Source organism: Mytilus trossulus, chromosome 9 (assembly GCF_036588685.1).
Source record: "Mytilus trossulus isolate FHL-02 chromosome 9, PNRI_Mtr1.1.1.hap1, whole genome shotgun sequence".
In the NCBI taxonomy this organism is placed as follows: domain Eukaryota; kingdom Metazoa; phylum Mollusca; class Bivalvia; order Mytilida; family Mytilidae; genus Mytilus; species Mytilus trossulus.
The window spans coordinates 50,132,040-50,149,729 of record NC_086381.1 but is presented as its reverse complement, the minus strand read 5'-3'; the positions used below and the strand labels follow the sequence as shown (position 1 = coordinate 50,149,729).

Sequence of the window (17,690 nt, the reverse complement as noted above, 5' to 3'; positions counted from 1 at the left end):
AAAAATCAACAACTATGTACCAAAGTGGATAAAATATAAGATTAAAACCAAAAAGTACTTTTTATTTTACAGCAAGCTGTTCTTATTATTACAAAAAACTTTAAGCTAGCCTTCAAAATCTATAATTCATTTATCCATGAAATGAAAATTAATTTTTAAAAATAATTTGTCAGTATTACAAAACTATTGTCAATTTAAGGTTCAAATAAACTCGAACAAAGAAAAGTTTTTAGTATGGGCAGAATCTATGAAAACATAATTAATTTCTGTACCAGCGAACATAAAACAGCTTTTCCAATTCAAGTCTGTGTGTCTTTGACACACTGGTGATTTTCCATGACTTATCTGTTCTCCTTTGTACATGATCTATTTGAAATTTTCCAATGAATGGAGATTGAGAAACATCAGAATTGCATAAAACACCTACTGCATCCATTTCTTAGTCTAATTCCAAATAGAAGAGCACTAAAAATAGATTATAATAGCCATGGTACACCCAATAAAGATTTCTGCTGAAGATACGAATTTTGTCATCAATTAGAAAACTGTATAAACTCATTACATTAAGCATTAGTGGGTAGATTAGTACTTTTAACACGTCTCTCCGCCACAAGATTGAAAGCTGTTGAAAAGATACTACTTGTTAATGTTAGATTTAACACAGAATGACATCTTCATTACCAAACAAAATGTCAAGATGCCAGCCCTTATAAACCTATTACATAACACAAGTCTTTTTAAAATCATTGTCTCTCGAAGCACTTAACTGATTCTACAATAAGCATGAACATAGACCAAATGATGAAGAAGGCTAAGCAACTATATGTCACCACACAACCTTCAACAATGAGCAAAACTCAAACAGTATAACAGGCTTTTTGCCACTGAATATGCTAATTAAATATTCAGTGGCAAATAGTTCATGCATGAACCAAGCTGATGTTACATAAAACACTACTCAAAGAAAACAGCTGAAGGACACCTCCGGGTGCGGGAATTTCTCGCTACATTGAAGACCTGTTGGTGACCTTCTGCTGTTGTTTTTTTATTTGGTCGGGTTGTTGTCTCTTTGCCACATTCCCCATTTCCATTCTCAATTTTACATCACATCACAATTATTTTGAAATGTGCATTGGAGAGAGCACAAAGTCTAATACACAAGTTTAAACCAATTAAAAAGAAACACAGAGAAATAATACAACTATTACATTAAAGGTCAAATAAATAATACCACACATTAAATTTCAAATCTTGTTAACAAGATTATTGTCTGAATGTATAGTTAAACTACATTACATCCCATAATAAATAGCCACAAAACAATCATTAGCTGTATAACAGTACATATTTATACAGCCATTTAACATACAAAGAACTAGAGTACTTGGAGAGAATATTGCTTTTAGTGTTTATGATAAACATGTTATAAAGTGCAGGTACATGTAAATCACTTTAACAAATGATCAATTTCTTTTCATTGTCTAGTAAAACAGTTGTTTTATCATGAAAGGAGAATAACACTTAAGAAAGTACAGGATAAAAGCAACAATGTATTTCCTATATAGAAATGTTTGCCCATGAACTTCACATTTTAAATTCTTTTCATTGTCTAGAAAAAAAATTGTTTTATCATGAAAGGAGAATGTACAGGTTAAAAGCAACAATGTACTGCCTTCAGAGCTTATGTTTGTACTTGTAATGCATATACAAACTCTAAATAAATCTTTATGTCAGTACGTCTTTATTGTTTGTTCATGAACTGCATATTTAAATTCTGAACTTTGTTTGTATTTTGGTAACTATGGAGATATATTATTACATGTGTACTAAGCAGCCAGGACATTATATATTGACCTCAGAGAGTTTAATCCTATTAGTAATTACTATTTCTAGGTAACAGCTAAAAGTTATGTGACATATGTCAAAGGGAAGATGTGATGTTTATTGAAATGCTATTAAACAGAGTTTGATTAATTAATACTGTACATTAATGATAATTTGAACTAAGGTCAGGAACCTGATGTTTAGTGGTTTTTAAATTGTTTGTTGATGTGGTTTATAAGTGTTTCTTCTTCCTTAATGCCCCACCTACCAATAGAAGAGGGGCATTATTTTTCTGGTCTGTGTGTCCATTTGTACATCCATCTGTTACCCGCTTCAGGTTACAGTTTTTGGCCATGGTAGTTTTTGGTGAATTTGAATTGAAGTCCAATCAACTTGAAATTTAGTACACAATATTCCTTATGAAATGATCCGTCCAATTTTAATGCCAAACTATAGTATTTACTCCAATTTTACGGTTCACTGAACATAGAAAACGATAATGCAAGTGAGGCACCCATGTACTATGGAAACTTTCTTGTTTATGTATATATTAGACTGTTTGAATGGTTTAATACAGCATAGAACCACAAGAAGTAAAACAACCGTGCTGACAAAGTCTTACCTACAATATATCCAATCCATGGCATGTAACCAAATTGTTTGTGGGCACTTATGACTTTTAAACTTAAAAAAACTGTAACAACTGTTGACATTAATTACCACCTACATACAGAGACAAAAAGACTCTACCAGAACAAACCCACACCATAAAATATACCCATCTAGTAGGTGTCCAAACTTTGAAACACTCTGAAATTTAAACAACTACATAAAAAGACAAAAAGACTCCACTCCAAACCAAACCCACACCATAAAATATACCCATCTAGTAGGTGTCCAAAGTTTTAAACACTCTGAAATTTAAACAACTACATAAAAAGACAAAAAGACTCCACCCAAAGCAAACCCACACCATAAAATATACCCATCTAGTAGGTGGCCAAAGTTTGAAACACTCTGAAATTTAAACAACTACATAAAAAGACAAAAACTCCACCCCAAACAAAACCTACACCATAAATTATACCCATTTAGTAGGTGGCCTAAAGACTCCACCCTAAGGCCTAAGTATGAAACACTCTGAAATTTAAACAACTACATAAAAAGACAAAAAGACTCCACTCCAAACCAAACCCACACCATAAATTATACCCAATAAGTAGGTGGCCTAAAGACTCCACCCAAACCAAACCCACACTATAAATCTGATGATAGCCATTTAGTAGGTGGCCTAAGTATGAAACACTCTTGTAATGATGTAGCATATGTGAGACAACAGTAAAACTGACAAGGAGATGGCTTCACTCCAATACTGGTATTTATCACCCATCAATAAACATATCACTCAGTGTTGTCTACGTATACAGAACAAAACAGAGATATGGTAACAATTATCATTAATAAACACCATCATCTCTCAGATGATCTTAATACATCATAAACTGTCTACAAACTGATTAAATAGCAACTTTTTTTACACCCTTAGCCTTTTTTAAAGAAAATTTCAATATCTTTGACACAGTGATACAAGAGATAAGAAGCAAAACTGTATATGCATGATAAAAACATTTCTTTTTCTTGCTGTGAAAAATAAATCAGTGGCAATTAGTTTTACACTTTAGAATAGAGATGCCCAATTGACAAATGATAGATAATGTTCTTGATTAGCCTGAATCAAGCGTTACCTTTCACTATAACAATAAGCATTTTCTAACTTTGAACATAGACCTAAACTACTGGTTTTGTTACCAGTCCGAATAAATTTACTCTGCCTATTGTAACCACTTTAGTAAATAATGGTTGTGTTCTAAAGCACGGCGCTTGATTCATAACACTAAACAACAACTAAATAATGACTTAAAGACTAATATCTTGAAAAACTGACCACACTATGTCAGCTTGGCTTTAGAATAATGGCTCTTCAGTCATAATAACCGACGAATTAGCTAACCTTTGCCTAATTCTATAAATCAAAAGCATCCTATTCTTTCATAAGTTGGTAGAGCAACACGTATACTTTTTAATTCTCTCTGCCAAATAGTTAACACACATTGCTTGTTTTATGTCCTTTTTTTTTTTACATATATAATATTCACTTCTGGTCCAAATACCTCTTGTCCATGAATTAAAGCATCTGCATGTATTTGTGCCATATCTAAACTATAATGTTTTAGGAAGTGTCTGGTTGTCAAAATGCCACAACCTTAATACCTGTGTTCTTGGTGTCGATGCATTTGAAACTTATGACATGGAATATGCTTCATGCACCTGTATCATACTATTCGTGCATAATGTGCACTGTAGTTGTGTAATGAACCAAGGTCATACTATTTGACTGGAAGTCTGCTTTTTTACAATTTGTTGGAAAGTATATGATCAAAGAGAAATTAGTTAGCTATTATTCTTCATAATTTTGTGATATATAAATGGTTTAGACTTAATCTTACAGCATAAATCATCCTTAATTTTCCAAAAGTACATCTCATTGACAAATTATCTAACAGCTGATCGCTACAACTTGGCGCTATTTACTTGCCAAAGTACAACATTATTGCGTATGAGCAAACAACAGCTATAATTTTTCTTCTTTTTTATTTTTTTACAAAAAAAGTACAATTGCATGTACTTTTGACATATGACTTTTCCGCTTAATGTGAATTCTGTACAACCTAAGGATGCTTCATACATGTATCATTCAACAATTCCCCTAATTGTTTCTAGTGTTGATCAAATGATGCTGTCAAAATGTGCGATGCATTAGATAGGAAATTCTTGTGATTCCCTGTCAGTGCCTGGTGACATTTATTATGATGTTCAATAGGCTCGGTGGAATTTTCTTCTGGGGAAGCAGTGGCGATGAGGTAAGAGCTAATGTTTACCTTTTATTTTTAAGAACTCTGGATTTTTATTATTTGTTGGATCCCATTTTTTTTATGGATTTCGTAGGTTAACCATAAATATAAATTTTAAAATAATCATAAATTTTCTATAGGGAATATGTGCAGACTTTGGCAAAACCACCAAATCTAATATCCATTTCGAATGCAAGAGTTCTCAATCCATGTAAATTGGCATCCTCAAAATTAATGAATCCACAGAAGCCTAAGACTAAAATCAAATAATGAAATCCCTTTTATGAACCTCACAATTTAAAACCCACTGTTGAAGAGACCTGTTACCATAATCTATGTTTTTCAGGTTAAGGTCAAAAACAAAAGCTGACATTTCTTAGTCATATTTAGAAATTTGCATATCAATAATGAATTTACATAAATGATTAATTAACTAAGGACCAACTGTTGTCTTAATATAACATAACTTCTTTTTTTTTTATTATAATCTCAATAAAGAAACAATCTTTAATATAAGAAATATCTTAAACTAAGTTTTCCAATAAGGATTATCCTACCAAAAATTGAACTAAAACACTGCATGATGTTTGAAATAAATAATTTTCCCGCTCTTTTTCAGCTGTCTCCCATTTTCTATTTTTAGTTGGGTGATTTAAAGAGGGACACACATTTATATAATAATTAAGACTTGTCTCAGACTCTTGTGACATCTGATTATGATCTATAATGTTACAAAGTAAATCACATTGCAAGCCTTAAAGAACTGAAAATTAATTACTGCATACTTGTATGATCTGCCAATTGTTTTAATGATCTTATGCTTTGCATGTATACATGTCTATATCTATTTATAATTTTGACCTCAATGATGTTAAAACATACAAGGGTTTTTACCCTTCCAATGCTTTTTGAATTTAAAAAAAAATATATACATTACAAAAGTTTCCTTTAATTTTCCTCTTTTAAAAGTGCTCTGTTTTATTAGAACACAGAAATACTTTATTATCATTGGTTCAACTTAACAGGGCAAATCTAATAATATACACAAACTCAAGAAACCCTCAGTGAGGCCCCTCACCTGAATACCAACAATAATGAAAAGAGTATGCCTTGTATATTTATGTTACTAATTCCATTTTTACCATAGTAATACATACCAGACTTTTGACTTTCTCCGCCAAAATCATCATAGCATGTACGTCATACATTGAGGCTATGACGTTTGATATTATCTTATGAGTATAACAGTTACATTGCCTAATGGTCAAGGGCTGAAGATCATTTACACTTGACCACAGGGCCAATTGCCCTTATTACACTGCATGTTCTTATGACTATGGACCACATACTGTACACATAGAACATACCTTGTCATCTGTTGTCTTAATCAGAATGTTTTGTTTTTTTAATTTTTATCTTTTTGATAGTAGGGATCTTTTATGGTATCTGTTATTTATAGATTAGGGAACCCTCTGGAGCTTGATGTTTACTTCAAACACCTGTCTCAGTCTGATTGTTGAAGACTGTAAAAAGGACTCCTCTTGACATCTTTTGGTTATAAATGTTGTTCAGGTGCTCATGCTCTATGTCTCAAATTCTCACATTTTATTTTCTTTATATACCGGTAATACTATTGGCATACAATTTTTTAGATGTCATCATAAGATCCTAAGTTTGTATATTTTATCTGTCTGAACAGATAAATTCACATTTTTTTTAAAAACCTGTGACAGATGTTGCCATTTTTTTTTATCATTCTTATTGCCATAGTAAGTCAAATATGGATTCAACCTATAATGCCATGGATATACAATACACAAATTGACAATAGTGTTCAAAACCCCCATTTGTTCTCATACAATATAGATATATTTTGGTATGCAATGCAGCAACTGGATACGTTAAATAATAAATTGATTAGCACTGATGTGATCTTGTCTGACAGACATAAGTCATGCTTATTGATACATAGTTTAAAAGATCAACATGGGGATCAATCTTCTGTAGCAAACACAGATCTGTTTACTGCCAAATTTCAAATGTAATTCAAAAGGGAAGTTGTGTTTACTACAAATATTTACTGCTTGTTATCAGGAATTTGTTTGAATTATTTCAATATCTATCAAAATTATGCATGAATGGAGAACATATGGTTTAATAAATACAAGGTTATCATTGCTCCAATATCAATCTCTCAATAACTGCTGTGACCTTGACCTTTGACCCATCAATCCAAAAAATCAATAAGGGTCTGTCTTCTTCCATCTCTTTAAGTCTTATGGCATTACAAACCAAACCATGATTGATAGATATCATGTTTTGTTCAAAAGATATCCTTTTAAAACCAACTGTTGCCACAATTTCTTTGTCAAATGTATTTGTGACCATGACCTTTGACCTTGTAATCTTAAAGTCTCTAGGACATTTCTTCATTCCATGGAGACATTTTTAACCCAAATTTGGAAAAAAAATATTCATTATGATGCAAATGATTTTGTCAAGAAACCAAAACATTGACATCTGGATACTCGGACATCCTAACAGCAATCATCATATACATTTTGAACCCTATGCAAACCTGAAACATGATGGAAATCCCAGCATCATGATAAATTTATAAGGAATATCTTTAAGTAGTTTACCCAGGAAAACAAACCATCCATCTGTCTAATGCAAACAGAATCAGAAGGCATGAGATATCCAGTTAAAACAGGTTTTACTATATAACATAGTTCTTTACTATTACAATCCTATATCAGACCAGAAATCAATTGCTTCCAGCAGGGACCCAGAAGCTTTTTCAATGAATCTCCACAAATTTAATTTGCACTGTCATAAGCTTCCTCCAGGTATTATTCAAAGTTATCATTGCAAGAAATATCTGCTATTTATTCTTAATGTATGGTAAACATAGAGCAGCTTGAAGCCTGACTTCCCAGATCAAATTGTATGGATATCTTACAATAAGTGGACTCCCACGAGAAATGATTGGAATGATTTATACTTAAATAAAATAGAATCTGATATTGGTAAATCTTCAAGACAATATAGCACTAATTTGAGACATTATTTACAATGGCTAGTTCTGATGTCCTAGGAATTGCATACTGTTGCATGTACAATCTAAAAGTTATGAAACATGATTCTGTCTCTCTGACATCAAAATAAAAACTTCTTTTAAAAGAGTTTCACTTGCATTATAATAACTCTGGGCAATGGAGTTGGCCCAACAGGACAACTCTTTAAGTACAATGTAATAATTTGGAAAAAGAAATACACAAACTAGCAAAGGATGTAAAATCAGGCCATTTATTAGTTTCCATAGGACAAGGACTTTCATAGTTTTTTATAAGGTATAGTGTAATGCTCATAGTTGAAGGATGATATATAGTGACCGACAGTTACTGACATTGGTATGTTGTGGATAATATATATCTGGTTGGCAATCAATCATTTAGTTTGGCCTCCATTATGTATGAACTAGTTTACTTTTTTGTTTAGGGGCTAGCTGAGGCAGGCTTACAGGTGCAGGATTTCCTCACTGTCTTAAGCTTTGGTGGCCTTTGGTAGTTTTTTGCTCTTAAGTAAAGTTGTTGTCTCTTTTACACATTCCCCATTTTCATTCTCAATTTTATAACACATCGCCTTCTCTATATAGAAAATATAGAGAAAGAAAGAAAGAAAAATAACAGAATCAATTGTTCTTACCTTTCTAACAGGTCCATACACTTCAAATTCTCTTCTTAATTTAGATTCACTGGTGTCAAAATTCTGAAAAATACAAAACAAGTTTAGTAATTTCATGTGGATTGTACAAAATGTGTTCTGAAATTTTAAGGTTTTATATGCTAGAGTAGCTTTAGTTATCTATCATCTCATGGATTGCCTAATTTCATTCTTATTCAGGCAACTCTCATATTACATTATCTCATGGTTTACTGTTATGACTTTAATAGAGAAATCTAAATCATATGCTGCATGTTGTTGAAATGACTTGAAACTCGACCCCCAACACACTACAAGATAAAATTCATCACAGGGAAATAGAGTTATTATTCCTAATAATCAAAAGTGGCCTTTTTCTAGCCTAAGGCCAGATAGTACACTGTGTACTGTCAACCATATGGAACTCCAATTTCTTTTTTTTCTTTTTTAAACATCAATAAAATCTCGACAGAACCAAATTCAAAAGACTGAGTTCTATCACTGCTAACATTTATTTCAAATTAAAGCTCAGTGTGACCTTCAACAGAGAGCAAAAGCTGATGACAAAATGCAAAGGATTCTGGCACCTAGCAAGATGCATATTTCAATTGGAAAACATGAAAAAATTTCCCCAATATGAGATGACTAAAATGTATCAATTTCGCTTTCTTAAGACAATACAGAAATGTATGTGACATACTTCAACATACTTAAAACAATAGAAGAAACCTAATCCCTCATGTCATATAATTGTCTCATCTACGATAAGCTTTAAATGAGACTATTCAAACAACAAAGATCGTTCACACACATTTTTTTTTAATAGAATTACCATTTTTTCCAATAACAACTGGTGAAATGGTTCAATATTTTTTTCATTTACGGTAGAACCTAAATTCTGAACTGTGGAAAAGGATTATTGTAGATTAGCATGTGATTAGGTGACGTCTACTATAAGAGTCATGCTGGCATAGCTTTATCTCAGCTTAGCTATTTATCCAATAGAAAAATCATATGAATACTGTAAATTCAGAAATTATTGCAAGGTTTTTTATTACAGTATTGTGAAAAATCCGACAGAGTTTTTTTTTATATGAAGTAAACAGAATTTTTCTCCATATATCTCAAAAGTTTAAATTGCATTTTAGTCTAAAATGACAAAACATCAATAATAAATGCATGCAATAATTTCTGAATTTACAGTACATCAGGACTGTTGAGCCTCACTGGAATATTTCTTTTTATAATCAAACAAGTGCAGTTAACCCTTCATTATATGACTTTCAGTAAGCATATAAATTCCTATCAATCAAAATACTCTTCTATCTTGAATCATTATATATATTCCAAAATACTGTTTACTATTTAAATTCATATGAACTCAATTTGTTTCAACATTTGCATTTATATCACTTTTTTCCCCAACAAATAGCTTCGACTAATGTTTCCATAAAGTATATTTCTGCACCGATACATTTAAATAAACTGTATATTAGCTACATTATACCAACCCAAAGGAATTTATTTTCACATTAGATTTATTACAGATATCTACTCCATCAAAACATGTCTCTGTAGGTTTCTAAAAATTCTCTAGAAATGTTGCTGACATTTAAACATGGAATGAATATAGCATCCATAATATTGAATATTGTCTCCATGCATTGTTACTATATGCACAACTGTCAATTATAAATGGTACCAGTGACATGCACAAATATCTGACACTTATATCTGGTACCAGTGACATGCACAAATATTACTTAAATCTGGTACCAGCGACAATGCACTCATATTCAGGTACCAGAGAAAATGCATTATGCACTCATATCAGGTACCAGTTCAGGGGCGGATCCAGGCATTTTTAAAAGGGAGATTGCCCAAAAAAAGGATCCCCTTGATTCCCTACTGCCACTATATCTGGTGCCAGTAACATGCACCAATATCAGTTATATATGCTACCAGTATACAAACATATGGGGATCTAAAATGGGAGGTAATTCACATTAGCAGCAGGATGTGAGATGTACCAATACATATGTACCCTCCTCAAAATACTTGTGTAAATCTATATAATTAAGAAGTAAAATATGATTGTCTATAAGTTTTAAGTAGTAAGATCGTTTTATCTAAATTTAACCATAAATCTCATTGATCAAACAAGCACAAATGTACTTTTAAAGAAAAATCACTTTACAATGTTTACGATTAAAACAAATAATCAACTAATACACAAGGCAACAATCGTTTTCACCAATTTAATTATTATATTCTACCTGGACAATTAACGCAATATTTTCCTAGTCAAAATCAATCTTAATGCTTTTGTTTGTCCACTATAAAACAATAAAAAGCCATTAATATTTTAGTATTTGTTTCTCTTGCCCCATTCCCCTATGGACTTTCAGGATATGGTTATATTTCCTACTCCTCTTTGATCTCGACACCAGTAAACTGATACCTTCAGTTGTCAATTACACTAATGTTATTATATCTGCAACTGCTCTATAATTACAATATAAGAACAGATTGTCTGATCATACAATTATGGACTGATTAATCAATAATTACAATTGTTTACATTGGTCATTTGTCCAAGTCGATTAATTTAGCGGAACTAATTAGAAGTGAAACAGTTCCCATGACCACCCTCACAAATTAACAAGATTATAGAAGTGAAAATTAACATATGCCAGTAAACATATGAAACAAACTGATAACTATAAACCTGTTCCTTGGTGTGTACTTCAAAAAAAACTTCTGTGGACTAGTGAAAATCTGGATAACAGTGAAAAATGTGATTCAAAGAACAACAAAACCTTAGAAAAAGACAAATACATAGATCCCTGATGGCAATGATACAGGGATTATAGCAATTGCTTTGAAATATGAGGAACGAATAATCCAGCAATTAGCATCACGTTGGAATAGTAGTTTACGATAATGACATAAGACTAGAATCATCACCTTCTAATCCAAGGATTTTTTTTCTCGAAACTATTAGATTTAAGATCTTATAAAACAATATATTTATGTGACAAAAAATGTCAAGCAATTAAAAAGGACACTATTTGATGCTCAAATATATAACGCAGCAAAACATTATGTGGAAGTGAGATACAAAGTGGAAAAATCAAATTTAAAACTATTGACAAGTTGTATTGTCAAAAATTAAATGCGACTTCATTATTCATGATCTAGATGCCCTCAAAACAATGCGTTCTGATGGATTAGTCAAATCAATGAGGGCTATAAATATTTCGGATTTTTAATCTTCAAACCACACACAGGAGGAGTAATTCTAGAGTAATTTGACTAAATGAGTGCAGTAAATTGACAATTCAGTGTCACATGATGAGTTTTACCATGTCAGTATAAATTGCTGCGAAGTTACATTCTGAAAGGAATAAACAACGTGTAAACCTCCATGCGTGTTCAGCGCACGACTCTACCTAAACAAATGTTCCTTGTAGCAGGTTTGATACCCTTTGGTAAACATTTAACAGAAATTGATTATTGATGAGTTATACAGAAATCGTCTGAATCTGACCATTTATATGGAGTTTTTTTTTATCTATTTAAAATAGGTTGACAATTAAATAAAAATAGCTTCATAATTGGTGATACTTTTTTATGGAGAATACAACAAGTACAGAGAGTGAAAAATTCGACCTAAAGGGTGTAATAAGATGATTAGGTTACTGTTTTAATCGCTATTATAAACTCTCACAACATAATCACATATGTCGTATTGAGAAAGAGATTATGCCTTCAATCAATTGTGAAATTTACTTCATTGGAAATAGATGACAAAAATATCAATTTCATAATTTTCCATACGGATTGGATTTTTAAAAATCTGTGCAAGAATAGAATAGAAACAGATTCTTATTTAAAATTGGATACTAGCAATATGTGACAAGAAAGATGACATAGATTCACAAAAAAGTGGTCAATGGCGAATTGCAGTAATCGACAGGTCCACTTGCTGCTATGGAAATAGATTTTGTAATCCTCTATTGAGTGATTAGTGAAATTAACACCGGACAATTAAAAGGATAGGAAACTTACATTTTACATTTAAGGTTGATACATGGTTGTCGAGATGTTTTCTTTTTCAACAGGAACAGGGGTATGTTTTTTGCTACCATATTTTTCAAATTTCTTTTGGAAAAGTATATAAATTGAATTGGGTTCACTCAACAATTTTTTGTCCATGGGAGAAATTAGGTCCTTGACAAGGTAGACTGAACTTTACACACATAACTGACTCTTATATTCTATTTATGTAAACAGGGGACAAGAACAAATGCATGTTTGAAGAGAATGGCCTACAAACATCTAATATACAAGATTAAACTCCAACAGTTAGGAGCTTAGCTGTAACCTTCATTATTTTAATTACCGTAAACAAATCTTGGCCTTATTTAAATGCTGTAGTTTTCACATTTGACTTTACACGGTTTTATTATACTATGCATCTTTGCAGACCATCAGGGGCCTTTTATAGCGGACAATGTAATATGGGCTTTGCTCATTGTTGAAGGCCATACAGTGACCTACAGTTGTTAATTTCTATGTCATTTGGTCTGTTGTGGAGAGTTGACTCCTTGGCAATCATATTCTTATTTTTATTTCAAAGATACTTCCTCTGGTGTACATCAAGATGGTTTACCCCATGTATCTAAGACTGTCTCATGCACAGAAATCACTTATTCTTCTTCTTGTTTTATTAGAGCATTTAATTTAGTTATTCTATTCCAGTCATGAAGCCATCATTACAACTTGTACCAAGGATCTCATACAATTTATCCTCTCATAATTCTATGTTTTTTTTTACCGCTGATGAAACATTTGATTTTTCATCGAAGATTAGTCAGATTGTATGTTTACCTCATTGTATACATTTTGTACACTTAACAGCTGGTCTGGGCAATGTTATAAACACAATCTAATAGAGAACAGTTGCCCTGTATAAACACAATGCATGGAACAGTATATAAGATACTTGAATTCAGTCTGGATGTGATACCTCATATTGTTTTAAATCATGACTTTGTTAGCTGCAATCTTGTAGCAATCTTTGCTGTTAAACAACCTCATCAATGAGTAATACCAAGTTTTCAAAACAAACAATGATTTACTTTAAAAAAAAGTTACTATTGCAACATTCATTTTTTGCTGTAATTTTATTAGTCAAATCAATTTTGGACTGAAATGTTTATATTGCAGTTTAAATACTGTGAATTCAGAAAATGATGATGCCTGATTATCCTTGACCATTGTTGACCAGTACAAAATTGTGAAAAGTGAATCATGAAACTTGAAGGGAAATTACTACAATGAATAGGTCGAGTTTATGATGTTGGCCCACCTGGTTTGTGCTCTTAGCCCAATACCAAGTGCTTGGCACAACTAAGCAGCACTTTTCCTTTCTTAGCTTTAATCAAACTAACTAGTACTAAATCATGAAATTTGAAGGAAAATCACTACTAAAACTAAAATGAATGGGAGTTTATGATTATTGCCAACCTTATTTCTGTTCCTACTCCTAATGCCAAGTCCTTGGCGCAACTAAGCAGCACTTTCCCGATCTAGCTTCAATTAAACATAATAATGCTGAAAGTGAAATTCCTTCAAACAGGAAGTCAATTGAAGCTTTAAATTTTTTATCTCTTGCTCTTTTCATGCATTAAATTCTATTTAATAGATGCAATCAATGTAATACAACGACAAATTAAAATTTAGAGAAATACAAATCAATACAAAACAGAGAGCATTACCATACAATATACAATATAGTATCAAAATAAAAATTTATGGAACACAGCAATAAAACAAGTCTGCGTCAAACACTAAAACAAAAGAATAAATTCCATTTCTCTTCGTAAAAAGAAAATCAAAGCACAGCTACTGCAGCTTAAAACCGAAAATCCCCAAGAATATGAATAACAAGAGAGAATAATGAATATTTACAAGATTTCAACATCAAAACCTTACGCTGTAACTTATTCATACAATCATCTAAATATTTCTCCTGAGGAAATAGTGTTAAATGAAACCATACTTAATGAAATTTTTCATCTGCTTTAATAATGTTACAAGAAGTCAGGATTTGATACTTCTGACTAAAATGCGTCTATTATTAATTTGAGAGAATAATGAAGATGTTGACCTGATGTTTGTCTTTGTCAAATTAACAATTCTCTAATCTCAATGATTACGATGTCAAAATCTTCAAAGGGACCTATGTCAATGACCTAATAGCCGTCATTACTTAAGATATGTGAGGAACCCATATGTTTCCATAAGTAAATTGTAGTATCCAATGGAACTGCAAAATATCTTCAGGTTTATATATCCACAGTATATCTAACTTTACAATCAGAACGGAGTGTAACCCCTTAATAAATTAAAACCTGAAGCCAACAGTATTTAAATAGGGTCCCATCTTTAACATTTGATAACATGGCAATAGTTCGGGTCTTAATTTTGGCACTATTTTGAACATGCATATTGTCAACTAAGAAATAATATTGACTGATAAGTCAGTGTTTGCAGTTGTTGATTAAATTTCAATACTAACCTATTTCTGTGTTCGATTTAAAATTCATTGGATTTTTAAATGCTTGGAGAGGATTGGTATTAACTTGACTAGCTCCAATTATTCTACCGTTCCATGAAGTCTACACATCAAAATAAAATTATATCAAACCTAATTGTGCTAATGGCCCAAAATAGTACGGTAAATCGAATTGTCATAATTCTTTCCCTGCGGTAATGATAGTAGATGTATCTTTGAAAATCATATTTTGCGATCTAATTTTGCTCAGGCTTTTTATCCATCATCATCATTAAATTTCATTCTTCTAGACTTGGTGACATCAATCACCCATAATGAGGTACGCCAGAGAATGACAAATTCATTTAGGTAAATCATTTTTAGCTTTGTCCTATTTATCAAAACTGGTCGTAAAGAAATAGCCTTAATGCGGTGCTTAAAAGTGGCCTTAAAAACACCACAATTCAAATCAAATCAAATAAAAATGAGAAACAGATGATGCCCCCACTTGCATATAAAGTTATAAAGGACACAACTCAAGAACTGTAAAAGTGAAGCTAACTTAATTGTACTTAGTCTGAGTTTGTGGTAATGAGCTTTTTTTATAGGTTTCTTAACATTTGGTTGAGGCAAACTAAAGTTAGAGATTGGAACCCAATTTGGGTTGTACAGACGTTAAGTTACATATGTACAGACAGACAAGGGTAAAACTTAAAACTTCTTCCACTACGGCAGGGGCGTAAAAAGATGATATTTATTCTTAAATAATTCTTGACACTGAGCACAGAATGAATATGAGTCCATACTCCAAGCCCTAAGTTATTTGAAACTTCAGTATATCAATTATATTTGATATAAGAACTTGAACTACTTGAAGAATTGTGAAGTTTTCAATAGATCCCCATTTGTAATAAACAACCAATTAGGATAAACAACAACAGCAAGCAATATATTGCTTTAATTTTATTTGCCCACAGATTTGTAATTCAGCAATTTCTACAGCAAAAGATCATACAAGTATGTTTTAAGATTAGCAAAGAACTGACGATAATTTAACATCTTCATTGACTTAAAATTAGCTCAATCCTGGAAATGTTCAAACAAATCTTGTAGCCTATCACTTCTAAATAAATTTAAAAGATAAAAACAAAATTATTTTATCTTTTCACTAGTGATAATTTCATTATGAAAAAAAGATAGAGGAAGAAATCTTCTTGTTCAATTAGCTGTTAGTAGGAAAGGCAGTCCGTGCAATATGGTACAATTTTGCTATTTAGACAAAATTGTTTTGCCTATAATAGCGAGTGTTCAAAAGAAGAGGTTTGCTAGAGACAATTATTTGTTACATAACTATTCATAACTCCTGTGGCACATCAGTACAGCGACAATCTTAACCACAGTATTGAATTCGGCACCAGATGAACACAGCGAAATCTCTTTGTTATACCTAACAATCTATAAGGGACTATTGTCCCTACATGTCATGTTCAGCTTAAAAAGAATAAGTACATACATACTGGAATGGTGATATACATTTAAACAGCTTATCCAACTACAATGAACAATTGTTGAAAACACCAAATATAACTGTCTGTTACAAGAAAAGTCTATATTTTATTAGACCTAGGATGTCATTATGTTTGCTAGAGGCAATTGTACTGAGTTGTCTATAGTATAACCCACACATTTCTAAATTCATTCAAAAAGATATTTTTTTTCTTCTTTAAAAATGGACCCGATATTTTATGTAACAGGACTCAAAAACATATTGCGATACCAATTATTTTTGTAACATCTTATAAAATAACGAATTTATATTTATCAAATAATAGTGTAATGGAAAAATTACTGAGTAGCAAAAACACAATTTTGCAAGACAAAAGATTTAAATCAAAACTGTATTTTTTTCAGAAATAAAACTAGGTTGGGTATGAAATATTTTCCACATAAAGACCCATGTCATTTGTAATCATTACTACAGAGAAGCAATATTTTATATCTAACAAGGGTATTTTTCTTATCAGTAAAACAGCTTCTGATTTACGTCAGCAACTCTAATTAACAATGAAAAAGATAAATACTAAAACATGACAGCAAAAAAGAAAAGATGGTATATAATGGAGATGAATATCATTATCTATTTAGATGTCATGAAAATAGATCATTTCAGAGTTAATATTACATAATTCTGAGATAAAATGTAGAATGAATGTACTTTAACTTCAAGATTTTAAGAATAAAAGTTTTTGGGGATTATGATAACATTGGTTGTTTTGAATGGGCAGGTAACAATTTGAAGGTCCATCTTTGTAAATTAAAGATTTGAGACCTTATTGTCCTGCCTGTTTGAGACCTTTGGCCTGCCTAAGTTTGAACCACTGTTCTATAAAGAATACTGTCAGCATGCGCTGTTCTTTTTTAAATCTTGTGTAAATTTAAATCCTAAGGTTTCATAGAGAATTCAGTCAGTATGAGTTGGAAAATTTGCATAGTACTGTTTGCTCTGAATAAAACTTGTAGTTCTTTTTTCAGCAACATTAACAGATCATTTTGTTTAACCATTTTACCTTAGAAATGATCCCATTTTTTTAGCAATCATAATTGGAGAATTGTAACAAAGACACTATTCAAACTTCAAGCAAATTCATTATTTTGAAGATCTGCCAAATATTTTCAGTAAATGATTT

At 31.6% G+C, this 17,690-nt stretch overlaps 1 protein-coding gene across 1 annotated transcript in view; it reads right to left on the bottom strand.

Annotated features, from left to right (window-relative positions):
* Window positions 1–17,690, bottom strand: part of LOC134683064 (U1 small nuclear ribonucleoprotein 70 kDa-like) — a 64,777-nt gene that overhangs the window by 20,208 nt on the left and 26,879 nt on the right. The window contains exon 5 of the mRNA XM_063542107.1: window positions 8,445–8,507. Coding sequence (XP_063398177.1) covers window positions 8,445–8,507 — 63 coding nt within the window. The remainder of the gene's footprint in view (window positions 1–8,444; window positions 8,508–17,690) is intronic.